At 35.0% G+C, this 26498-nt stretch overlaps 1 protein-coding gene, 2 long non-coding RNA genes and 1 pseudogene across 4 annotated transcripts; 1 reads left to right on the forward strand and 3 right to left on the reverse strand.

The window, feature by feature from the left end:
- Positions 1–1684: 1684 nt before the first annotated feature.
- Positions 1685–2446, reverse strand: LOC139811623 (uncharacterized; annotated as a pseudogene).
- A 5997-nt stretch (positions 2447–8443) lies between these two features.
- LOC139811624 (uncharacterized) lies at positions 8444–11058 on the reverse strand. Its single transcript, XR_011731685.1, has 2 exons — positions 9693–11058; positions 8444–9607 (listed from the first exon to the last, which is right to left on the reverse strand). It is a non-coding gene; the product is annotated as an uncharacterized lncRNA (long non-coding RNA).
- A 696-nt stretch (positions 11059–11754) lies between these two features.
- LOC139812082 (uncharacterized) lies at positions 11755–12670 on the reverse strand. The gene is made up of 3 exons (XM_071776709.1): positions 12587–12670; positions 12436–12516; positions 11755–12393 (listed from the first exon to the last, which is right to left on the reverse strand). Exons 1-3 carry the CDS (start codon positions 12668–12670, stop codon positions 11839–11841), a joined length of 720 nt encoding a protein of 239 aa, XP_071632810.1. The 3' UTR covers positions 11755–11838.
- A 6016-nt stretch (positions 12671–18686) lies between these two features.
- LOC139811613 (uncharacterized) lies at positions 18687–23574 on the forward strand. 2 transcript variants are annotated; one of them, XR_011731682.1, is made up of 5 exons: positions 18687–19333; positions 19477–19628; positions 20018–21939; positions 22199–22424; positions 22680–23574. It is a non-coding gene; the product is annotated as an uncharacterized lncRNA (long non-coding RNA). The 2 variants fall into 2 exon arrangements; XR_011731683.1 differs by lacking the exon at positions 19477–19628 and having other exon boundaries at positions 22680–23573.
- The last annotated feature ends 2924 nt before the right edge of the window (positions 23575–26498 follow it).

The raw sequence follows: 26498 nt of genomic DNA on the forward strand, positions 1-26498 counted from the left end.
ACGTATTCATCGACTCCGCGATCACTGTATACCGCCGCTATCGTAGCAGCGACCGCGATCCTTGTACATATCCACCGCTCCCGCAAGCATCTCTATGTATTCACGCATAATTGAATAAACCTTGTTTCGTTTTGTTGTATTTTAACCGAGTCTTGTGTCTTCCTCCGCGCCTACTCCGAACCCTGACCAACCGCGAGCTAATTCCGCGCTTCGGAAGCTAGGTTGTTTGAAATTAGATTATTGTTTATTTTGTTTATATTATTAGGAAATTGTTTAATGTTTTAGTCTAGTAGACTAATGTTTAATGTTTTAGTATGTTAACTTAAACATTATCATGTTTAAATATTTATCTTCTTCTTTTATACTCATAGTAATCCGTTCCGAAGAAGACTAATTATAATAAGTACAGTCGAAATGTTACCCATGTGTATTGTTTATTTAATAAAGTGTTTTTATTTTTATCCAATATCCTTTTGTTGTTGCTTGTAATTTAGCCGTAATTTGGCCAATTGAACATGCATAGGTAAAATAAATTTAATAAGAGTAAAAGAACATTATAAACTACAATTATTTCTCATAGTTAATAATATAATTATTGGTATGCATTTAAATATTACATGTAAATATTATTACGCTAAAGTAAAGGTTTTTAATGTAAGACTTTTTTAGATAAAAAAGCATATGTATAGAATCGTGATTTTTATACATTACATTTTTGAATTTTAATTTTTAAGTTTATAAATATTTATTTAATTAATTATATTTGCAATCTTTATATATTTATACATTTCTAACATATATACATATATATATTTATTTATAAATATAAAAATTAAAATTTGTAAATATAAACGCAAATGTAACGTATAGCGCATCGTCAATTTGCCAACTCGAGACTCGGCACTCGGCGACACCGGACACTCGGCGAAACACGAGACACGAGACACGAGACGCGAAACCCGAAATGCGTGGCATCGTGATATAGCCGGCGCGTGCTAACGGCAACGCCGCGCCGGCAACGTCACAGCTCAAGAGAGAAGGTGACAACAGATCGTATGTCTGTCCTTCTCTCCCCGCTCGAAGCTTGCCGAGTGCCGAGCGTACACGGACAGAAGAGGGGCTTGCGCGACCAGCATATCCCCTCCATCTGAGTAGTTCGGACACGAACCATAGCACGGACACGAACCATGTGTGTACCGTTACCGAGCGTAACGACGTAGTTGACGTCCAGTTTCTCAGGCGGCGCGTCAGTATACGTCCGCTTAAAGTCACTAGATTACAAAGTAACGCATTTAGGGGAAAAAAGCTACCATTTTGACTCCACGCTACGCGGCCGTTTCAATTGTATATAATTGTATGTATAATCCAATTTTTTGTAGGAAAGAAAATAAAATTATAAATTATATAAAAATAATTTTTATTTATGTTTTTTTCCATTTGCTATGGCCATTTTCATCGCAACATTTCTACTGCTATAACCAGCTGCTTTTTTTACATCACTGCTTATTTTTTTTAAAGAAAAATGAATTCTTGTTGTTACAAAATTTTTTATAAATTTATAACCAATATTATGACACGAAGGAATAAAGTTTATCGAATATTCTTGTAAAAACATTGTTATAAAATCATTGACTTTTAATACATTAAAAAGTAAAGTAGTTCTTATTTTTTCAAAATAATAGTTCGCAACTACATATTAAATTATATATCTCCATGCTTGAAAATATTAAAATATTTTCTTTATATTCTCTTAACTTTTGTATAAAAACTTAGATTATTATTGTAGCTAGAATTGTTAGAATCATTCGTAGTCACAAGAACATTAAAACAATTATTGCAATGTGTAAAATTTTTCTTTATTTTTAATAATAATGCACCTATTAAATAATATAATGCAGCTTGAACTGTATTATTTAAATCAGTTTCCTTTTCATTTTCAAGCAATGGTTTGATATATATTTACATCCCATAAATTTTCATTGCTCTGCAGACATCTCTCTTCTGCAGAGGAATTTCTAGAATCTAATTGTTTTATTTCATTACAATAAGTAATAAGATCATTAGAGTCAATAACAGAATAATTACTACGATTAATATTTGCTTGATATTGTGATAAACAAACAAGTCTAAACGCTTGTTTAAATTCACGAGCGTCCGGTACAGATTTTCTCCCTCGAATTTGTGAAAATAGATTTTCTAAGGCATCTTGAGTGAACCTTCCTAATAATAAATACTTGAAATTGTGTTTCTCTAAATATTCAGCTTGCACATCTAGAGCAGTCTGAGTACAAAGTAATAAACCACTTTGAAAAGGTTTCCATACTCCGTTCGAGACTGTAATTCCTCAAACAATCTCCAGGAAATCTCGCAGAAAATTAATATTATCTTTGTACACATCTACTTTACAATAAAATAGTGCAAACTTCTGATAGCGACCTGTCATGAGTTTAAACTATTTTTAACGTATCCTTTTGGTCTAAATTAAAAACTTCGCGAATAGGTGTCAGAGAAATTTCATTGGATGGTAAGTTACATTTTTTGGAGAGGCTCCGTTTGCCTACATTCCCGATTGCCAACAGCTTCGTTTGCCCACAACATTTTGCCTACAGCTTCGTTTGCCGACATTCCCGATTGCCTACAGAGCGATTGCCTACAAGCATTATTGCGCACATGTAATAGTTAAAAGTACGAAAGTACGTCTGCGCACATGACCAAACATATTGCACACATGACTTTATTGCACACAAGCAGATTGCACACATGACATTATTGCGCACACACACATTGCACACATGACTTTATTGCGCACATACACATTGCACACATGGCTATATTGCACACATAAAATAAAAAATCATATTAACACTTTGCACACATGACATTATAGCGCACATACACTTTGCACACATGACATTATTGCGCATATACGCATTGCACACATAAATTTATTGCACAAATAAAATTAAAAAAATTATAATAAAAATTAATATTTTGCACACACGACTTTGTTGCGCACATACACTTTGCACACATAACATTATTGCGCACATACACATTGGACACATTATTATTGCGCACATGAAAATAAGAAAATCATATTAACATATTGCACACATGACGTATTGCACACGTACATTTTGCACACATAACATTATTGCGCACATACACTTTGCACACATGACATTATTGCGCACATACACTTTGCACACATAACATTATTGCGCACATACACATTGCACACATAATACTATTGCGCACAAGAAAATAAGAAAATCATATTAGCACATTGCACACATGACGTATTGCACACATACACTTTGCACACATAACATTATTGCGCACATACACTTTGCACACATGACATTATTGCGCACATACACATTGCACACACAATATTATTGCGCACATGAAAATAAGAAAATTATATTAGCACATTGCACACATAACGTATTGCACACATACACTTTGCACACATAACATTATTGCGCACATACACTTTGCACACATGACATTATTTCGCACATACACTTTGCACACATGACATTATTGCGCACATACACATTGCACACATAATATTATTGCGCACATGAAAATAAGAAAATCATATTAGCACATTGCACACATGACGTATTGCACACATACACTTTGCACACATGACAATTATTGCGCACATACACTTTGCACACATGACATTATTGCGCACATACACATTGCACACATAATATTATTCCGCACATAAAATAAAAAAATCATATTAACACATTGTACACATAACGTTATTACACACATACGCTTTGCACACATAACATTATTGCGCACATACATTTTGCACACATGACATTATTGCGCACATACACATTGCACACAAAATATTATTACGCATATACGCATTGCACACATGACTTTATTGCGCACACACACAGATTGCACACATAACGTTGTTGCGCACATACACATTGCACACATATATTCATCCCAAGTCTTATAAGGGGAACAGAAAAGTCAAAATAATGTCACTTTGATGTCACATTGACCAAATTTACTGATTTTTTATCACGATTGAAATCTTGATCTTAGACGATTTAAAACAGACTTTACGCTGACTCCTTTTATTATTATATCTTTTTGATTTTTAGAAAATGTGGTATCCCAGACAAAATGCATGTATCAAATCGGGACAAATGACGTCTTAAAGGCGTCATTAAGATATCTTCAAGACGTCATATGATATGATATGACGTCTTTAAGACGTTTTAAGGTTGGTTTATAATAGCCGTAACCGTTGATTTAAGCCGTAATCTTTAAGAAATTGACCAATTACAGTCAATTATTCTTCTCACATTCCACTGTGATTGCTCAATTTCTTAAAGATTACGGCTTAAATCAACGGTTACGGCTATTATAAACCAACCTTTAGGCCGGTATTCACAGTTGTTTCTTATATTTAAGACCCGCGTCTTAGGTACAATCCTAAGATGTTATTAACCAATCACAGAGCCGTATTCGCGTCTTAAGACATTACTTAAGACAGTCTTGAAATAAGATCTGACTATGAATACCGACCTTAATGGTGTCTGTTATTGGGAGTTTGAACTATAGACTAAAGGCCGTCGCACACAAAATTGCATAGGCTGCATAAGCATAGCATAAGACCGCTGGACCAATGAGCATCTTATGTAAATTAATATGACGACTTTATGCTGGATGCTCATTGGTTTAGCGGTCTTATGCTACGTCTATGCTAAGCTATGCATTTTGTGTGCGATGGCCTTAAAGAAGGGAACACAGACTTTTACATAACGCATAATGCATAAGCATAAGAAAATTGATTGGTCTATTTCTTTACGCACATGTATGTATATATAAACCAATCAATTTTCTTATGTTTACGCATTATGCGTTATGCAAAAGTCTGTGCTACCCGCTTTATATAGATATAAACCGGTTCCTGCCGTAAGAGGCAGCGTGGGAGCATGACGGTGCAGACAGGCTGAGTTTCCACTGAGCGTATCATGCGTCACGCATCATCACGAGTTAACCAATCAACACATCCCATTTTGATCCCGTCATAAGTAATGTAATAAAATGGGATGTGTTGATTGATTAACTTGTGATGACGCGACGCGTGACGCGTTCAGTGAAAACTCAGCCATAGCCTCAATTGTAGTTTTTTCTCTTTCTTCTGATTGCTTGGTGGGGATAGAAGTCGTGTTCAGCAGACCAAGCCGCTCAGTAGTAGTCAAATGTGATTGACTCTTACTTTTGGAACCAACCAATCAACGCAGTGTGTTGATAAGATGAACTCAACAGTTGTGCAACAATTGTGTCTGCTGAACGCACCCAATGTATCTACGCTAGTTCAGATTTTGCCACCAGAAGCGCTCGCGCAGAACTTTGCGTAAAGTCACTAGATTTATAAAGTACCGCAATCATCTGCCATTTTGGCTTCATCACACAAACAAACAGCGTATACATATAAGGGTTTTCGCGGTTTTCGCACACATGAATCAGGTTTGAAAATGACACTTAACGTGTAGCTAAGTTACACTATGTAACATGATAAATGTGCACTTTGGTACACTTTTTGACGCCATTTTAGCTTTAAATGCTAAAGCATTGGGAGACAATTACTACGTTTACGCGAGCGTTACTTCTGTAGTAATTTCGATAATTTCATCGCGTAAACGGGATTTTCCTTCGCGTCAACGGGATTTTGTAGTAACTTACGATAATTTACTCCGCGTAAACGAGTGATATATCGTAAGTTACTACAGAAGTAACGCTCGCGTAAACGTAGTAAATGTGGATTGCGGTACTTTATAAATCTAGTAACTTTAGCTTAATGATGTAAAAAATTATTATTTTGTTCATGTTACATGAGAAATGTTGACATAAGGTTTGGACACTTTGTGAAATGATCATGTTTCTTGACGATAGTAGATTTGTTTGTGTTGCTTGAAAATCCAAAAAATTCCTGCATTTCAAACTAGAAAAATATATATTAGGCGTTGGAGAAAGAGAAAGCAAAGATTCTAAGTGCAAAAAGTGCAAGCTACACAAACAGACATAGTGATGCATAGATATATTCACACAAAGTGTCTAAACAACCCAGGTAGCAAGCACTCGTCATTTTGACGTCAATATTTGGTCATAATTGGTCAGTAACGTCATTCGTCGATTAAATGACGTATATTTAACGTCATGTTTTAATACGTCAAAAAGACTTTGTAAAATGACATTATATAGACGTTTAATTGACTACCCAGGTAGCAGACAGTCGTCATAATGACGTGATTCTTACGTCATTTTATGACGCATGTTACGTCATTTATTCCTAAAGTTTGACGTAAAAATGACATATTTTTCACAGTATTTTTCACAGGAATATTCCTACATTTATAAAGTGTTTCGTAACTTTATGATTGACGTTGTGAATTTATGGTATAAGTGGATCTAGTTGCGTGTGTAATTATAGTTTTATGACAACTATTTCATGCAGTGTTATAACTATTAAGAAGATATCATTACAAGATTTTTGACCACTTTAAAGATGTACCTGTTATAGACAAGTACAGTTAATAGGGAAGCATCAGGGTGAGAAGATCGTCACTGTCCACTGGATCATCGAAGTCAAGCGACTCGGACGCGGTACTGTACTAGGATGGGTGACCGCCTTGAGAGCGGCTATACGCACATGGCATGTAACGAAACAGTTAAAAAGCTTTTTTTTTTCTTAGATAAAGAAAAGAACATTTTTTTATAAACGTTTATCAAGTAGACATTTTAAAATTTTAATTTCATAAAAAACATTTCTAGAAACCGGTATGTCGTACATTGGACCTATTTTTGCCGTCAATAAAACGTCAGAAAATGACGTCGTTGGGATGTGACTTAGGACCGTGAAAAATACGTCATTTTTACGTTAAACTTTAGGAATAAATGACGTAACATACGTCATAAAATGACGTAAGAACACGTCATTATGACGACTGTCTGCTACCTGGGAAAGTGTCAACATTTCTCATGTAAAATTAACAGAATATTTTTTTCACATTATTATCCATATAAAGCTATAATGTTAATACAGCATGTCGATGTGACGGCCATGTTTGTTATGCTACGCTAGTTCTCTTTTTCCCGCGGTGGATGTTTTCTTTCCCAATAGGCCAATATTCATTAGTCGGATCTTACGGACCAATTACAGTCGATTATTCTTCTCGCGTTTGAAGAATAATCGAGAGTGATTGGTCTATATTCTTACGGCCCTATGATTAAAACTAAATCTTTGTTACGTGCAATGGCCTTTAGATATTACTTAAGACGATCTTGAAACAAGATCCGACTATGAATACTGGCCTTTAAAACGGTCTTGAAATAACATCTGACTATGAATACCGGCCATAGTCTACTGTTCTTATTTCAAGACCGTCTTGAATAATATCTTAAGATGCTATAATACGGCTTTTGTGATTAGGCCGGTATTCATAGTCGGTTCTTATTTCAAGACCGTCTTAAGTAATGCCTTAAGATGCTAATACGGCTCTGTGATTGGTTCATAACGTCTTAAGCTTAATGACATTTTAAGATTGTACTTAAGACGGTCTTAAATATAAGAACCGATTATGAATACCGGCCTTTGTGATTTGTTTAAAACATCTTAAGATTGTACTTAAGACGGTCTTAAATACAATATTCAACTATGGCTGGGTTCGTCTTGACGCTTTCAACGCTGTAAGCATTATTCTATCTTAATTGTTGAACATCGAATATTAAACACATTCCATTTACAAATAAAAGGATATTAGGAAAAAAAATCACTTCAGATCGCTTCAACACAATTATAAAATGTTTCGGAAAGCTAACATTTTCCCTTGACAATTAATAAATAGTCGCAAAAAATGAATGTGACGCGAAGCCTAGTCGTGTGCAGCTTATAAACTTTGTTAAGAAAAAAGGTCATTTTTCGGACTATTTTATAAGTGTGCTAAAGCGATCTAAGGTGCAGTATCTTTAGCCAAATATCTTCTTATCTGCAAGTACCATCTAAGAAATACTATATATATCTTTCAACGTGTTGTCTTTCGCGTTTCTGACAAAACCTCTTATGGCTCTACAACAGCCGCAACAGTACGCAGTAAGCTGTTGACTAATGGGATTTTTACAATTCAAGAATAATCGACTGTGGTTGGTCAATAGCTTACTGCTCACGTCTTACTGCATACTTTTACGGCTGTTGTAGACGAGCCATTACACAATCTAGGATATGACCTCGGCGAGTATCTAGAAGTCTCAAGCTATAATGGTTGTGAGTAGTTGTATACGAAGATGAACGCATAATAAACAAAGGGAAAAAATAACAAAATTTTAAACAATACGTTAGTATTTTATTTTATAATATATGTACGTATAAAGAAAAAAAATATATGTATAGATCGAGAGAATATATATTTTATAATGTGTATATTATGGGCTTTTCATATATTAGTCTCTCTCTCTCTCTCTCTCTCTCTCTCTCTCTCTCTCTCTCTCTCTCTCTCTCTCTCTCCCTCTTTCTCACTCTCTCTCTATTTCTCACTTGCAAAGTGAAGAAAATCTTCCGTTAAAGAATGAACTCTCAAAGAGGATTCGCGCGAGTAAAAATATAATATATGAGCACAAATAAAAATAACTATTTTAAGATAATATTAAAAGAGCTGTTGTTTCTACGCGCTTCTAAAACAGCAAAACATTGCATATCCGCAACCGCATATCATAGTGGTAAAAAGTATATAGTGTTAAAGAGAGCGGTATATATTTAGATATTCTCTTTTATACTTTTCGAATTATCGCATTATTTATTAACTGTAACATGCAAGACGTATGAGGTGCGTTATACAAAAATAACGTTCCCGTTAAGAATAATAAGGCGAACTCCGTTTCTTACGCGTTTGATTCTTAACGCGTCGTACATTTTATATGTTCATACATGCGAGATATATGTGTCTACATTCTTAGCGCAACCGAAGCATCGGATGCAAATACTAGAAAAGTACTTTATTCAACGAACAACATGCACGAATTTCTATTTATCGATGATACACTAAATCGAATTAATAATAACTAATGAATGAAATGTATTGGAAAAAAAAAAAACACGTAGAAGAGTGCAAAAAAACTACATTATTAGAATATAAGAAATAAAATTATCAATTGAGAATACGCCAATAGTAATCTGTTTCGATATAAGAATCTTGCGTATATCTATATATTTTTTACTTATACTGTTTTATAGCTTGCGGAAAAAATCTCACGTATGGTGACGTATGCATTTCCGATTAAGTCGTTATGGCGCGAATACAAATTGTGTATGTCTCTCGACATAGTGGACATTTCTCATCTTCCAATTGTTTTTGGCAATCATCGCAAATACATAAATGTCCACATGGAATAAATATATATTCTGCAGTGGCGTTTAAGCATGTGCAGCACATACCACTGGTGCGCGACTTTGATGAATTTGTACCTGTCAGAGCAGCAACAGGGAGAAAAGGTAGATCGGTTTGTTCGCTATCGCTTAAGCCAATAGCGCCAAAATCGTCTTCTGGTGTACGAAAAATATTTTCGAAATCTGTAAAGTATACAGATAAAGTTTAATCAATAATAATATATATTAATCGCACGAATAGAAATACGTATAGAATGTATATACCAACCTTCATTATGCGTCTCATTCTGGTCGGATTCACTCGTATAAACCACTTCCGTTTGTTCTTGTTCATTTTCTTGTTCAGTGCTTGTATGCCCGTGCAATGTGTATGTGCGCAATAATGTCATGTGTGCAAAGTGTATGTGTGCAATACGTCATGTGTGCAATGTGCTAATATGATTTTCTTATTTTCTTGTGCGCAATAATATTATGTGTGCAATGTGTATGTGCGCAATAATGTTATGTGTGCAAAGTGTATGTGCGCAATAATGTCATGTGTGCAAAGTGTATGTGCGCAATGATTTTCTTATTTTCATGTGCGCAATAATATTATGTGTGCAAAGTGTATGTGCGAAATAATGTCATGTGTGCAAAGTGTATGTGCGCAATAATGTTATGTGTGCAAAGTGTATGTGTGCAATACGTTATGTGTGCAATGTGCTAATATAATTTTCTTATTTTCATGTGCGCAATAATATTGTGTGTGCAATGTGTATGTGCGCAATAATGTCATGTGTGCAAAGTGTATGTGCGCAATAATGTCATGTGTGCAAAGTGTATGTGCGCAATAATGTTATGTGTGCAAAGTGTATGTGTGCAATACGTCATGTGTGCAATGTGCTAATATGGTTTTTTTATTTTCTTGTGCGCAATAATATTATGTGTGCAATGTGTATGTGCGCAATAATGTCATGTGTGCAAAGTGTATGTGCGCAATAAAGTCATGTGTGCAAAGTGTATGTGCGCAATAATGTTATGTGTGCAAAGTGTACGTGTGCAATACGTCATGTGTGCAATATGTTAATATGATTTTCTTATTTTCATGTGCGCAATAATAATGTGTCCAATGTGTATGTGCGCAATAATGTTATGTGTGCAAAGTGTATGTGCGCAACAAAGTCGTGTGTGCAAAATATTAATTATTATTATAATTTTTTTAATTTTATGTGTGCAATAAATTTATGTGTGCAATGCGTATATGCGCAATAATGTCATGTGTGCAAAGTGTATGTGCGCTATAATGTCATGTGTGCAAAGTGTTAATATGATTTTTTATTTTATGTGTGCAATATAGCCATGTGTGCAATGTGTATGCGCGCAATAAAGTCATGTGTGCAATGTGTGTGTGCGCAATAATGTCATGTGTGCAATCTGCTTGTGTGCAATAAAGTCATGTGTGCAATATGTTTGGTCATGTGCGCAAACGTACTTTCGTACTTTTAACTATTACATGTGCGCAATAATGCTTGTAGGCAATCGCTCTGTAGGCAATCGGGAATGTCGGCAAACGAAGCTGTAGGCAAAATGTTGTGGGCAAACGAAGCTGTTGGCAATCGGGATTGTAGGCAAACGGGACCCCCCCCATTTTTTTACCAGAGTTTCGTCTAAATAAAATTTTTTTCTTATGTTAATGGGCATAAAACATTTTTGTACACGTGCACAGAATCTGGCATAATGAATAATTTATCTTGATTATTGTATGGATGTTCAATATAATTATTAATTCTACAATATTTTCCAACAGTTATGTTCATAATATTCCACCAACTCCTATTCTGTGGTCCCATATCAGAAATAATTACTTTTATTACTAATCCGATATGATTTGCTTTTTGAACAATTGATATAATTTTATTATACATTTCTTCTGAATCGATTGAATTACCTGTCAATTCGTAAGCAACAGATTGTTTCCATTTTGTGGAAATACCACACAACATGAAAACAAGACAATGCGTTGCTAATTTATCAGAACTATCTAATCCCCCTGATAATTTCATAGTAGGTCGACCAACAACTGACATGATTGAATTGTCGTACTGTAAACCTGGTTTTATAGACATTTCGTCAATTAAGAGAACAGCATGTTTCTTTTCAGGCTTAAACAATTTTATCTGAAATTAAATTACAAAATCATAAGCAAATAATAGATAAAAATGTCTGTTAAATATAAATATGAGTACAAATATTTGCAAAAAAAAATATTAAAAACAAAAAACCAATAACCTAGGCTGAGATTTCATACATCCGACAACGACAATGTCGGACGTAGACGATTGGCTGCGGGAGATAAATTTTTCGAATCTCTAGAAGTTATTTATCCCGCAACCAATCGCCTACGTCCGACATTGTCGTTGTCGGATGTATGAAATCTAAGCCTTAATCCAATTCAACATTATAAATACTACTTTAATTTTTAGCATGTTGAAAATATCCTCAAATATACCTGGCTTAAATTTTAAGCCTTGTATGCGACTTTGTAGAGTGCGGATACTTGGATACGGTAAATACTGTCGGCGCACCTCTTCGTAGCCTTTTTGTCCGCAAGCTGCATAAAGTTTCAATGCTTTTGTAATTGTATCTGCAGACCATGTTGTTCCTTTTTGTGTTTTACGCGTGATAAAGTCCTTTTGATCTTCGTTAAATATTTCATTAAATCTTACATCTCTTTTTTGCAATTTTCTTTTTAAGATATTACGTTCCACCACAGTCTTTATTATTTCTTCAAGATTTTTATTTGATGCAGTATCGCTCATTACCATATCGGTTGCTTCAAAATGTTTTGATTTATTGGCACCACAATCTGCAGATATAATTTCCAACTCGGTAATAGTATCGTCACCATTATTGATATTACTGTAAGAATTTTTATTCAAATTATTTGCATTGTCCTCGTATTTATCTACAATTATTTCAAATAAATAATATTACAGTAATACATGTGTTCATAAGGAAATGTTTCAGATAATTATACCTGGAATTGTATATGGGCGGAGCAATTTTCTCTCATCTGCTCGATTGTTCTCAAATTGATTTTCATCAAAATGCATCTGTAAAATTAATATAATAATTAGTACTGTAAGACATAAATGTTTCATACGTTTGTAATTCATTAATTACCTCACAAATTTCAGCCCTTTCTGGTAAAGTATCTCTTTCAATTAATTGAAGCCATTCCCCAGATAACAATTCGTGCGGGGTCATATTACCTTCATGGCGTGATTATCACACCGTGCATGCACAAACGCATCATGCTCGCTTCACGAAGTGATTTTGGCATACGTGCGCGTATAGAAGGTCGCACTATGCCATCACGTGTGATTACACGTGTGATGGTACAGTGATTACGCACACGTGATGGGATAGTGATTACACACACGTGATCGTTGATCGTAAAAGATCGCACTACATATAAAAATAATATTTAAATATCAGATAAAATGGCAAAAACGTTACAAATACGTATAAATTCGGGTACGTATGCCAAAATCACTTCGTGAAGCGAGCATGATGCGTTCGTGCATGCACGGTGTGATAATCACGCCGTGAAGGTAACATGACCCCGCACGAATTGTTATTTGGATAGGTATATATATTATAATTTATAATTTCCGCGCGCGATTTATTATATTATAATATTTAATAACAAAATGCCCGCATAGCGATTAAAATAGCAATTTTAATGTAATTGTTATTTTATTATATCATTTTATTAGTTTTATTATATTATTTAATTATGCAAATTGTGTGGGTCTATATATAATGAGATCGTGAAATGTGTTAATTTATTCATCCAAACTCGATCTCCACCCGAACTTGTCCTCAGTGGTCCGGCCGCTCACGCGCGATCCATGCGCATCTCACGCCTCACGCCTAAGCGACCCCGCGTGCTTTCATTGTTCGCCCGCCTACGTACGGAAGCCGGGTTGGCTCACAGTTGACTTGTAGCCAAGTGGCGCTGCACACGGCCACTTTCAACATGTGCACAAGTTCACACGGCCACTTCCAACATGTGCACATACCCACATGTGCAGATGTGCGGGGAAAGTGCGGGTATCTACCTTATCGACCCGAGATAACAAAAAATATATATATTTTTGTCTCTCTCTTGTAACTGACAAATTTTGTAGACAATTTAACAATTTTCAGTACTATTATATGTCATTAAGTGAAAAAAACGTGCAATTCGCATATCAATCAATTGAGTTATTTAATAATTAATGAAAGTTTATATTAACTATAAATGTATGAATCATTGTCAATATCTATGTTAATCATTAATGATAAATAATTTGAAATATTACTTATCGCCAAGAGGTTATGAACAGTTAATATTTTTTGTTATGATAAAAGAATAAACTGTTTAAAATATTTCTACAGCTTTGAAAGTTAGCCTTTGGAGTGAATAACATTATCTTGTAATTTGTAAGTAAAAAATAATATACTATAAAAAAAAGTGACAAAAAAACATGTCAAAAATCCAAAACAGTCAATTAATCATTTAATATATCAGTTACAGGTAATTCTTTGTATTCACGAAACCTACAGGTAATTGTTTGTTTGTACGAGACGATTTGAAGAGATGTTTACTATGTTGGAAAGTTTAATAAAACAATATTTCCTAGAAAATTACACAATTATATAAATACGCGAATTGTTGTTAAAAAACTATGGAATTTCTAAATCGATCAGCACTATTAAGAGAATACTTTCTTCATTGGGACTGAAAAGAAAATATTTCAAGGAGTCAGAAATGAGAGACATAATTTCTGCTGTTGTTGAAGAGGTTCACTCATGTGGTTACAATTTGGGATGCAGAGGCTTATGGAGTAAACTAAAAATGCAGTATCACCTGAAAGTAAAAAGAGACACTGTTTACGAAATATTAAAGATTGTGGATCCAGTTGGAGTTGCCAACCGATTCGGAAATAAGTTACGTCGAAGACAATACTTAAGCCCAGGACCTAATTTTCTGTGGCACCTGGATGGTTACGATAAGTTAAAACAATTTGGCTTCGCTATACATGGCTGCATAGATGGCTTTTCAAGAAAAATTCTATGGTTAAAAGTAGCAACTACAAATAACGACCCAGCAGTTACTGCTCATTACTTTTTAAAAACGGTTAAGCAGCTTGAATTTCTCCCGACAATAATCAGGTGTGACAAAGGTTCTGAAAACCAGCTTATAGGTCTTTTTCAAACTTGTTTACGTAGTAAACATTCTGATAAGCTTGCTGGAAAAGGAAGTTTCATCGAAGGAAAGAGTGCGATGTTAAAAATCAACGCATCAAATCATATTGGGGTCGAATGCGTCAGCATACAGTGGATTTTTACATCCAATTATTTAAGAGTATCCAGTTGAAAGGTCTATTTGATGGAAGTAATTTTCATATTAAGTGCCTCCAATTTTGTTTTGGACCATTATTGAAACACGATTTGGATTATAATCGGAGGCTATGGAATGAACATCGTATCAAAAAACAAGCAGCCCGAAATCTAGTTGCTGGACGGCCTAATGCATTATTCAACTTACCTCATCAACACCAGTGCCGAGATTTTAAAAAGCTTATTAACAAAAATACAGTTGAAAGATTAATAGATAAGTTTACAAAAAAACCACAATTGCTTGATCCGATTATAACAGAATTGGTGGAATTATTAGTGCCCGATGTTAAAACTCCAACAAATCCTACGGAGGCATTGAATTTATATAAAAATATTTTAGAAGCATATGCAACTCATAGAAACAAAAATTAAAAATTTTTAGCTTACCTAATTGTTGTTTTTACAATATAAATTTGATGTAATAATAAAATTTAAACTTAATTTTTTCATTTATAAATTTTTTAGTATTTTTTGTCCAGTACAGTTTTAAATGCACAGCATTACATTTATATATCTTAAAATAAGTTTCACAAAACTCTCGTTTTAAAAGTATCCAATTTTACTCCTAAAGCTTTTAACTTCTAACAGTCTAAATATATTTTCTTGAATTCTGATAACAATATAAAAAATAAAGCACCAGCAAGTTATTAAAATTAAAAAAAAAATACTTAAAAGAAAGTCTCTGAAATATTATTACTAAAATGCTTAAATTTTTTCAAGATTTTTATCAGCTTTTTCACAGTTTATGAAAGCTTATGGAGATAAAATAATAAAATAAATAGTTACTTAAAACTGCAGAATTCTGACTTTTTGACAGCTTCTTAACTTTGACCTATATTTTAAATAACAAATTAAGTTATTACAGAAATTGCAAATAGTAAATACATTTAATTTATTATTGACAAAAGTAAAAAATTTAATGGAAAGAATATTAGTTACTTAAAACTGTATAATTCTGGCTTCTTAACAGCATCTTTAATGCTATCTGTATTTTAAATAAATTAATCTATAACTGACATTGCAAATAGTCAATATTTTCCGTTTTATACTATTTTAATTAAAGAATCTAAAGCTTTTAATCACAACCTGTGCTCAGCAAAAATTTTATATAAAAATCATTCTCTCTAATTTCTTATTTTATTATTTGTCTTCCTCTTCTGTATAAATACGTTTGAATAGGTGAAGCAATATAGCGGCATTTGGTCTTTTTTTGGTTCATGTTCAAAACATCTTTTAATTGTGTCCTGTATTAATACCGGTACACCTTCTAAGCATGGTATTTTTTTAGTTTTAACGACTTTCTTCAAATTTGGTATACTAAGTTCAGGCACTACGTTCCAAACTCTTCGTTCTGTGAACAGTTCGACGATACAACATGCCAGAGACCATACATCAGAGTATGTAGTACTTTGTGCATGTTTAATGAGAATTTCCGGTGGCATATATAAAGGTGTTCCACAAAAATATTGACCAACAGTTGTTTCTAGGGCCGACGATCCATCACATATCTTGCTTAACCCGAAATCAAATTTTAATCATTAAGAAATGATTTATTAATATATTTTCAGGTTTTATATCTTTATGAAGAATAGTAGGGTTAAATTCATGAAGAAACGTTATTGCTTTACAAATTTGTAATGCGATGGAATAGTTTTCATTCTTCTTTACTGCATAATCCAAGGCTTCGCCTCGCTTCAATATGAAAACTGCTAAATTTTGACTCTTGAAGTATTCCATAACGATGTAAAAATGAGATTCTGTAGAACATATACCCATAATGGAAATTAAATTAGGGTGACGAATCTTATCCATCACATTTATTTCTCTGTATATATATTTCTGTTCTTCAGAAGCTTTCATCTTCTTCACGGCAACTTCTGTGTTTTTCCAAATTGATAAAATTACACATCCAAATGATCCACTACCTAATAATGTCTTGGTGAACTTAATATCTGATTCTTCAATCGTAGGTATCGAGAATCTCAATTGATGCTCATTATCGTCCGTAGACCTTGATTCTTCCTGCGTTTTTTTAGAACTCGTGTTAATTTCAGTACTAGAAGATGCTTTTTTCTTTGATTGAGAAAATGAGACAATTGTTCCGCTATATAACTGTTTTGTCACGGTTTTTTTACTGATATCACACTGTTTAGAGTCTGTCGAAGTGACTGCGGAAGAACAAACTTTTACACTGTTTTCATACTTAACGATAGTTGAAAATAAATATAATCGCAACTGTGAGTTTTTTATTTTCAATTTATCACTAAAGTCCCAAAAATCAGTATTCTTCTTCTTATTCAAATCTGTGAAATTGTGAAAAATTTCTTCCTGGTAATTTCCTAAATGGATCACTGAACTGGCCAAGATTTCTTTATTATATATATTTTCCATTGCAGACATACTCATTTTTTTAATTTCGTCAAAAGAATATTTTTTGTTCCGATTCAATTCAACTTTTTTTATACCATCAACTAGGACAATAATTTGCTTATATACTTCATTAGGACTTTCTCTGTGCTTCCAACCTACATGTAAAGTTTTCATGACTTTCTTCAATGGGATCTGTAAAAAATATCTTTCTAAGTACAACTGCAATAATGTAGTAACTCATAAATTTTAAGATACATATTTAATACAATTATGCTAGCAAAATTTTTCAGAATTGTTGAATGAAATAAATTTATTAAAGAAATGAAAATAAACCAATGACGAAATGAATTTGACTGTCATACGTACTGGAATGTCCGGTGATTTCTGGGATATTAAATCCTTATTTTCCTGTCCGTCAATGATACCCATAATTTCATCAATCCGTCTCCTTTTAGCATCGCTGTAAATATTTTCTATAAAAAAAATATTAATTATTATTATTATTACTATTATCGTGATTATTATAAATTTTAGCATCGTAAAAATCAAACGTATAATCAATTTAATGAAAAAAAATTTACCTTTGACAGGATGAGAGTAAAAAACTTCGTATTCATCTACACCTTCAATTAAATCAAATTCTCCATTTTCAATATTAATTCCACACTTGTCTTCTCCATCAAAAAACGTTAAGGGGATGCTGGAGCCGTCTGTTTTACCGGCATTTTTTGTCGGCACGTAGCGTCGTATTATTAATTTGACAGAATTAAAAATCCTTCTTCAGAATTGCAGTACATACATTTATGATTCGGGGGAACTCCGATTTTATATAGAAAACGAGAAAAAATTACGGAAGTACAGATTTCCTTATCCTACTCTTATCCCAATATGGCGTCTCGAGTTGCGGCGAGCTGTCAGCTCGTCACAAGATGTATTTCATATAAGAGATATACCATTGGTACGAACGCGAAAACAAGTTCCCCCGAATTGCACAACAAGAAAAACATCGATAAACCCTCCAAATCAAGATTTGGAAGCGTAATATAAAAGTATAATGTCGATGTGCATCGTGCGTATGTGTGCGTGCAATGTAGCGTGCTATCCTTGTCTATATTTTTGTCTATACAAGGACAGATATAGTTCGCCGGTCTTCTTTACCGACGCCGATCGAATTCGGCTACGGCTCCAGCATCCCCTTAAGCCGTCAGCACCTGGAAAATATGCTCTAACGACTTCTATTTTTAGCTTTCTGCGATTTGCCGGTAATTTAACTGCTATTTTATTGTTTTTTATTTTGACGAAACTCATTGTCAATTTTTTTCGTAATGCTTTTTATAATTTCAATAACTAACTTCTATTTACTTTTAAAGTAAACAAAATTTTAATCGTTCCTAACCTCTTGGCGACGCCGATTAATTGAATTGTTTACAAAATTTGTCAGTTATAAGAGAAAGACAAAAATATATATATTTTTTTGCTATCTCAAATTGATAAGGTAGATACTCGCACTTTCCCCGCACATCTGCACATGTGGGTGTGTGCACATGTTGGAAGTGGCCGTGTGAACTTGTGCACATGTTGGAAGTGGCCGTGTGCAGCGCCACTTGGCTACAAGTCAACTGTGAGCCAACCCGGCTTCCGTACCTACGTGACTCGCTCGGCACAGCGGCTGGATTGTCATTTGTCGTCCTTCGTGATCCGAATGTCCTCGCGGTAACATTTCGCGTGCTCCGCGTGCTCTGTATCCGAGTGCTTAAATAATATATAGTTCCCGTGTACCCTTTTCTGCCTTCACGGGCCATCCACGCCTTCCTGGCTTATCCTGGAGCCTTGCCTATCCGTCTGGCGGTGTGAATTTTAAGAATCTCGCGTGTCCGCGCGCGACCAGCCGGTCGATTATGGCTGCGATCTTTGTCTTCTTCTTTCTTCATTGAAAGAAAAGAGAAGAGAATTCGAAGCATTTATAGCATTAAATGCACTGCAGCTTATATCTCAACGGGACGCTTCCGCTCGCGCGGTCTCACGCCTGTCCGCGCCTCGCCATTCGCCCCTCGTCGCCGTTACGTCGTAAGGAGGAGGATCGAGCTAATCGATCAACGCCGGTTGCGCGCGGTTAGTAGGATTATTTATATAAATATATATAATATTTATATACTTTGAATGAATTGATACACCGCCGTTTTTCTCGATTCTGATCATATTTTTTTAAGGCATATCTGTATCAAAAATCTAACGATTGACCTATGGTTCTTTAGGATTACGTAGAGATACTTTAGACGGCAGTGAAGATCGCGTTCGGGATTTACCGCTAAGAAGTAGTCATAATTCCAGCGTAGAGATCGTAGAGACGAACGTCGTCGTACTTCCGATGACGAAGACACTATTTTAGACAGCCAAGACGTTTCAAGTATTGATAGAGATAATAATAATAATAATACTTATTGGTTGTGCGCGTGTGTGAGTGCATGTGTGCGTGCGTGCGTGCGCGTTTACGCGTGTGCGTATATATGCGTGTTTATGACAATCCCCCATAAGCGGGGAGCACACACTTCTGCACAACGCATAATGCGTAAGCATAAGAAAATTGATTGGTCCATACACATGTGCATGAGGAAATAGACCAATCAATTTTCTTATGTTTACGCATTATGCGTTGTGCAGAAGTGTGTGCTCCCCGCTTTAATAGCATGCAACAGAATACATATTTATGAAAGAAAAAAAAAGAAGAATGAAAGAAAATGTTTGTTTTAGAAATAATTTCGAAGAAATTTTTAAATTGATAAATTGTTTTTGTAGACAATCTGGCAAAGGGAGAAGCTGAGGTTTGCACCGCGGAAGGCAAGGAGAAAGATGTTTGTCATGACGCGAAGAACGAAAAAGAGGAGGATTCAAAAGAACAAGAATACATCGGGTATTATAGAAAATATAACTGAGAAGAAATTCAAAATACCATCTTACAAATATTGACGTTAAAATCAGATCTTTATTGGTATGAATTATTTAAGAAAAGTTATAAGTTTAATTTATGTAAAATTAATTTATATGAAAAAAAAACATTGCGCGTTCTCTTTGTACATGTATGCTATCTTTACAAGAAATTATATTTATTTAGGTAAATCTATGGTCAAAGTATAGTATCCCGATCAAATTGGTTGAAAATTTAGTAGTTTTATTATGTATAGTTTATGACGTCCTGGTGAAGTGACTTTGTGCCCATGGGCACAAAGTCCAAACATGGAGTTTTCGAATTACAGAGCGTCAAACATCAGGAAAATGGGTTCATCGGCTCAAGATAGTCCTGTGTACGGTCGTACTGGTTTGTGCCTGTGTGTGTGTGTGTGGGTGTGTGTGTGTGTGTGTGTGTGTGTGTGTGTGTGTGTGTGTGGGTGAGTGAGTGAGTGAGTGAGTGTGTGTGTGAGTGAGTAAGTGAGTGTGTGGGTGTGTGTGAAGTGAGTATGTGAGTATGTGAGTATGTGAGTATGTGAGTGACTGACTGAGTGTGCGTGTGTATATGTGTGTGTTTGCGCGCGCGCGTGATATTATTTACACATACACACACTCACACACACACACACACACACACACACACAGGCACACACCAACATGACGGCACACATTAAGGACTACCATGAGCCGATGAACCCATTTTTCCGATGTTTGACGCTCTGTAACTCGAAAACTGTCCATTTTTGGACTTAGTGCTCATAGTCACTTTTCATCAGGACGTCATAAACTACATCATACTAAATTTTTTTAGCCAATTTGACCGGGATTCATTTTTCCGTGGTTTGGTGCGGAATCCTTTAAACTTGTCGGTTTCAATTGCTGTCGTATCGAGATATGATTTCATTAAGTTTCAACTTTATAAAATGTATGAGAGCGTATATCTAGAGAGCGTATATATGTATGTATAATATATGTGAGAGCAATTGATGCTCATATGAGCCGCACGCATGCGGCACTCACGTGTGTGCAAATTTTAAAATAAAAATGTTTATAAATAAATATATATTTGGTCTTTTTTAATTTAACGTTTTTATAACTGTAATAGTACATATTATATTTATATTAAAAACCCAGATAACAAAATGCCCGCAAAGTGAGCTCACGACACGTGCACGTCGTGCGGATAATTTGCACGGCGTGCACTCATGGTGCTAGACAGATGCGTCCTCAAATGATGCTCATATGACTCGCACGCGTGAGTCTTGTAAAATGCTGTCTTGTAAAAGTTGTAAAAGTTAAGAGAACGAGAAAGTGATCTGTATCTATGTGCACGTGTGACAGGCACTATCGCGTAATAAAGATTACTCGGAAGTATGTTTATATTGTACTTTACTTTCGTTAACTTGGATGCTTCGAATGTTCAATCTCGCGTTTTCAAAATATAATAATTCTGAGACACTGTTGAGGCATAATTGTCTAGCACAAGAAGTCCTCTTGTGCTAAATAATACGAGTTACTACAGAGTGCCTCTAATTGTAAGAATCTCTTCTCCCCCACCCCCTCTCTCTTTCCCCATTCCCGAATTTACACTATTGCGTGGTTCGTATCGCGTGACATTACCTATTATAAATGTCCTCCTTTTCTCTCGTTTTTTCACGCAGGAACATTTTATATTCAACTATGTGGTATACAATTTTGCCGCTATATATTGACCGCAGGAAGCTGATACCGAAGAGATCTTTAAAAAGGAAGGTGTATCCAAAATTGCACATGTATGTACGTATATGCTGTCTTGTAAATTGTAAAAGTCGAAAAGAACGAGAAAGTGTTCTGTAGCGCAATTTGTATTGTAGGCAAGTTATGCTAAAATATTTGTGAATTGATTCCTTATTATCCATTATTATGATATAATTTTTATCAACAATATTAGAGGAGTAACAAAAATTAATTTTATTAAGTATTCAAAGCAATTGAGAGTTTTTAGCATTAAGTATTTCCATTTTCTCATAATATGCTTAAAAAATATTGCAGGGGACTTGTGAGTTATGCGAAGCAATTGATACTATTAAGGTTCATTGGTCATATGAAGTTTGCACACGTCAAGCTTGACATCCTAAAGATCACGATGCATTCTGAAAACGATACCGTGCAGGTTTGTTGGCGTATACGTGGTGTCACAGGCTGGAAGGTATTTTCTACGTTTTGGAAGTAAAATTTGGAAAATACAACATGCCATAATAAGCGCTAACCAGGAAATGTCAGTGCAATCAGTGCTCTAAACATTCCTTTTAATAGTAATATAAAATTGTTCTTATAAACATTAATTATAATTAATTCAAGTTGTCTATTATTTGAAAAGAACTTGATTTTTAGTTTCGTTTTTTATTCTACCTTCAGAAAAAGATAAAATAATTTAGATTTCCTATAATTAATTTTGTTTATGCTATCGGAGAGGAAACACTTATTATAAAATTGATTATAATACCAAGACAATTATACATAACGATTACAGATTGTACGATGGCTTTTTTATTTTTTACGTTAATGCTGAATGGAAAAGTCTATAAGCATATTGCGGATAGATGATGCCTAATCAGGATACAGCCACGAAAAAGAAAGATATGCGCATGGCAGGGAAATTAGCGCTATTCACAGGCCTTGTAAGCATATTTAGTAACAACGAGGATTCTTTGAATTGAGCTCTGTCTTAAAATCGCATCAATTGAAGTGAATCCATTGCTGAGTGCTGAAATTATACGATTTTATCCGTCACAACGAATAGACCAAGAGGAATGCTTTTTCCAGTCGATGGTTTCGAATGTTGCTGACATATCTATTTCGTTGCAAATGCATCATTATGAAATGATGATCGGTAGTAAATGAGAGATATGTGAATTAAAAAGATGTGTACATTAACTAAACAGTATCTTTGTATGATTACAAACTATCTTCATCTAATTTTTTAGTGACAATGTCCGAATAATTTGCGTTAGTATTTCTGTGTAAAAAAAGTATTACGATTATATTACAGTATATCTGATGATTTTAACATAATTATAGAGGTAGGGTGTCTAAATTGTTATCGTTCCATCCAAATGTAGCTTTTATACTATTCGGATAGTATCGATATTTTATGCTGCTTAGAAACAAGTAAAAAGTATTTTAAGACACTTGTATCGTTTCCAAAATATAAAAACTCGTATTTAGATTACAGATATACGTTTTGGGTACTGGCGTATCTATTTCGTTGCAAATGTATCATTATGAAATGATGATCGGTAGTAAATGATAGATATGTGAATTAAAAATATGTACATTATATCTAACCCTTCATCTGATTTTTTAATTTTAGTAGTGGCAATGTCCGAGTAATTTTGCGTTAGTATTCCTGTGTAAAAAAAAATATGACGATTATACGATTATATTACAGTACATCTGAAAAATGTTAGAAAATGAAACAAATGTTTAAAGGTATCCCCTGTATATCATAGCCTCTATTTGCTTCGCCTGTATGGAATGTTAATAACGTGTAAGATAATATAATCATTAAAGTAATATTTCTTAAATGTATATTTCATACTTAATTTTATTTCATAAATACTATCACATTTATTCCTATGAATCGTTTTCATTACGCTATTATGATTTTAACATAATTATAGAGGTATAATAGGATGTGTAAATTATTACCGTTCCATCCAAATGTAGCTTTTATAGTATTATTTATTGTATCGATACCTTAAGCTGTTTATAAAAAAGTAAAATGTATTTTAAGACGAGAGAAAGTAATAGAGATAGAAAACGAAGAAAGAAGGACAAGAAAAGGAACAATATAGAGAAAGGTATTATATATTACAAAAATATTTATTATATATATTGCAAATATATTTAAATTTATATATTAGTTAACTTCTTTATATACACTACCGCTCAATAATTTCAATATGCAAAAGATTCGTTGATTTCTCTGTAAAGGATGAACATCATGATACGTGTTTTGCACAGAAATGAATGCACTAGCTGTTATAAACATTTCACTTGCATGCATCGCATTTTTATATAAATAATATATAAAAATGCAATGCATGCAAGTGTTTATAACAGCAAATGTATTCATTTCTGTACAAAACATATGTATCATGTTCATCCTTTACAGAGAAATTAACAAATATAGGGGTATATTGAAATTAATGAGCGGTAGTGTATATAAAGAAGTTAACTAATATATAAATTTAAATATATTAGTTAAGAGATGGAGAGATGGGAGGAAGGAAGGGCAGGGAGAAGTGAAAGAGGAAGGAAAGTGGGAGATAGGAAAAAGAGATAAAGCAATGGAAGCGAAGGTAAGAGAGCTAGAAAGGTGGAGAGAGTTAGAAGAGAGAGACAGAAGGAGGAACAATGTAGTAGTGAAAAGGGTGGAGGTGGTGAAGGGAAGGCTAAAGGAAGCGGTAGAGAAGCTATGGCTAGAGATGGGGCTAGAGAGAGGAATAGAAGAGGTAAAAGAGGTAGGAAGAAAAACGGGGAAAGAAAAGAAGATGGTTTTAGTTAGGTTAAAAGATAGAGTAAGAAAAAGAGAGGTAATGCAGAAGAAGAATGTGTTGAAAGGGAGGATGGAAAGAATAGAGGATGACATGACCTTGAAGGAAAGAAAAATGTAATGAAGCCTGGAGAAGATAGCTGAGAAAGAGAGAAAGAATAGGAGGAGCTTGGGTAAAGTACGGAAAGATTTGGATAGAGGGGAAGTGGTGGAGTTGGGATGAGGGAAAAAAAGTCCTGATAGATGGAAGAGAAAATGAGAGAGAAGAGCAAGAAAAAGGAGGGGGGAGAAAGAGGAACAGAGGAGAAGGGAAAGAGTAGAAGAGAGGGAGACGGAAAAATGAAATGGAAAGGTAGTGAGGAGGGAGGAGAAACGATGGGATGGGAGGGCGGAGAGAAGAGGGAGGAGAGGGGGAGTTAGGAAGGAAGAGATGTGGTGAGGCTGAGGGGAAGGGGGAAAGGAGTCAGAGAGAGTAGAGTGTGGAAAGTAAAAAGGAGTGAAAGAGAGGAAAAAGAGGGGGAGGGGGAAGAAAGGAATGCAGTAGGGAGGAGGAGGGGAAGGAACAGAAAGGAAGCCCAAAGATAGGCTTTTGGGATGTAGCGGGAGTGAAGGGAAAACAGGAAGGGTTTTAGGAAAGGATAAAAAAGTGGGATGTCGTGGGGTTGGTGGAAACATGGCTGAAATAGGAGGAACGGGAGAAGATGAAGAATAACGTGCCAAAGGAGTTCAACTGGAGGATACAGGGTGTAAAGAAAGAAAGAGTTGGAAGAAGAAGAAGAGCAATAGGTGGGATAATGATGGGAGTCAGAAAGAGGTTAGAAGGGGAAGAAGAATGGATAAAGGAGGAGGGTTTAATGATTAGAAAAGTAAGATGGAAGAAGGAGAAATGGAGATTGGCAATAGTTTACGTAAGCGGCAACTTATGATAATGTGTAAGATAAAATCGGTGAAGGAGGAGGGAGAAAAAAGAGATGGATAGTGGGGGGCGATTTCAATGCGAGAACAGGGGAGAAAGGAGCGCTGGAGGATGGAGAAGAGGGAGTTGAAAGAAAATCGAAAGATAAAATGATAAATAGGCAGGGGGAAGGGCTGATTAGATGGGTTGAAGAAGAAGGGTGGGGAATTATGAATAGAGCATAGGAGGGAGATGAGAAGGAGGGGTGAATTTACAGGAGAAAGAGGGAAAACAGTGATCAATTACGCGAAGGGAGATAGGAATGTTTGGGAAAGAGTGACAAGATTGGAGGTGGGGTGTGAGGTAGATTCGGATCACCAATCAGTAGCAGTACGGGTGGACAAAGGGGGTGGTAGTGAGAGGAGAGGGACAATAGCGGAGGAAGAGAGGTGGGTGGAAAAGACGGACTGGTCGGAAGAGGCAAGAAAGGAGTTTTGAAGAAGAACGGAGGAGGTAGAATAGGTAGGGGGGGCAATAGATAAAGAAGTCGAAAAGTTGACAAAAAAATTAGAGATGAAAAAAAAGAAAGGATGAAGGTGAGAGAGTGAAAAGAGTGCGCTTATATGGACCTCGTCATCAGCACCTGAGAAATCTAGACATCAATTTCAAGATATTAATACACGTAGACACCGACAACTACGGAGCGCACTATGTGGACCTCGTCATCGGAAACGTGGGACACCTAGACATCGAATTCAACGTATTATTATACCTGGACACCGAAAACTATAGAGCGCACTATCTGGAACCCGACATCAGCAACCTGGAACACGTGGACATCGAATTCAAGGTATTAATACACCTGCAATACCGAAAAAAACTATGAAGCGCACGTATGT

The sequence above is a fragment of the Temnothorax longispinosus genome, chromosome 4, assembly GCF_030848805.1.
Source record: "Temnothorax longispinosus isolate EJ_2023e chromosome 4, Tlon_JGU_v1, whole genome shotgun sequence".
NCBI lineage: Eukaryota > Metazoa > Arthropoda > Insecta > Hymenoptera > Formicidae > Temnothorax > Temnothorax longispinosus.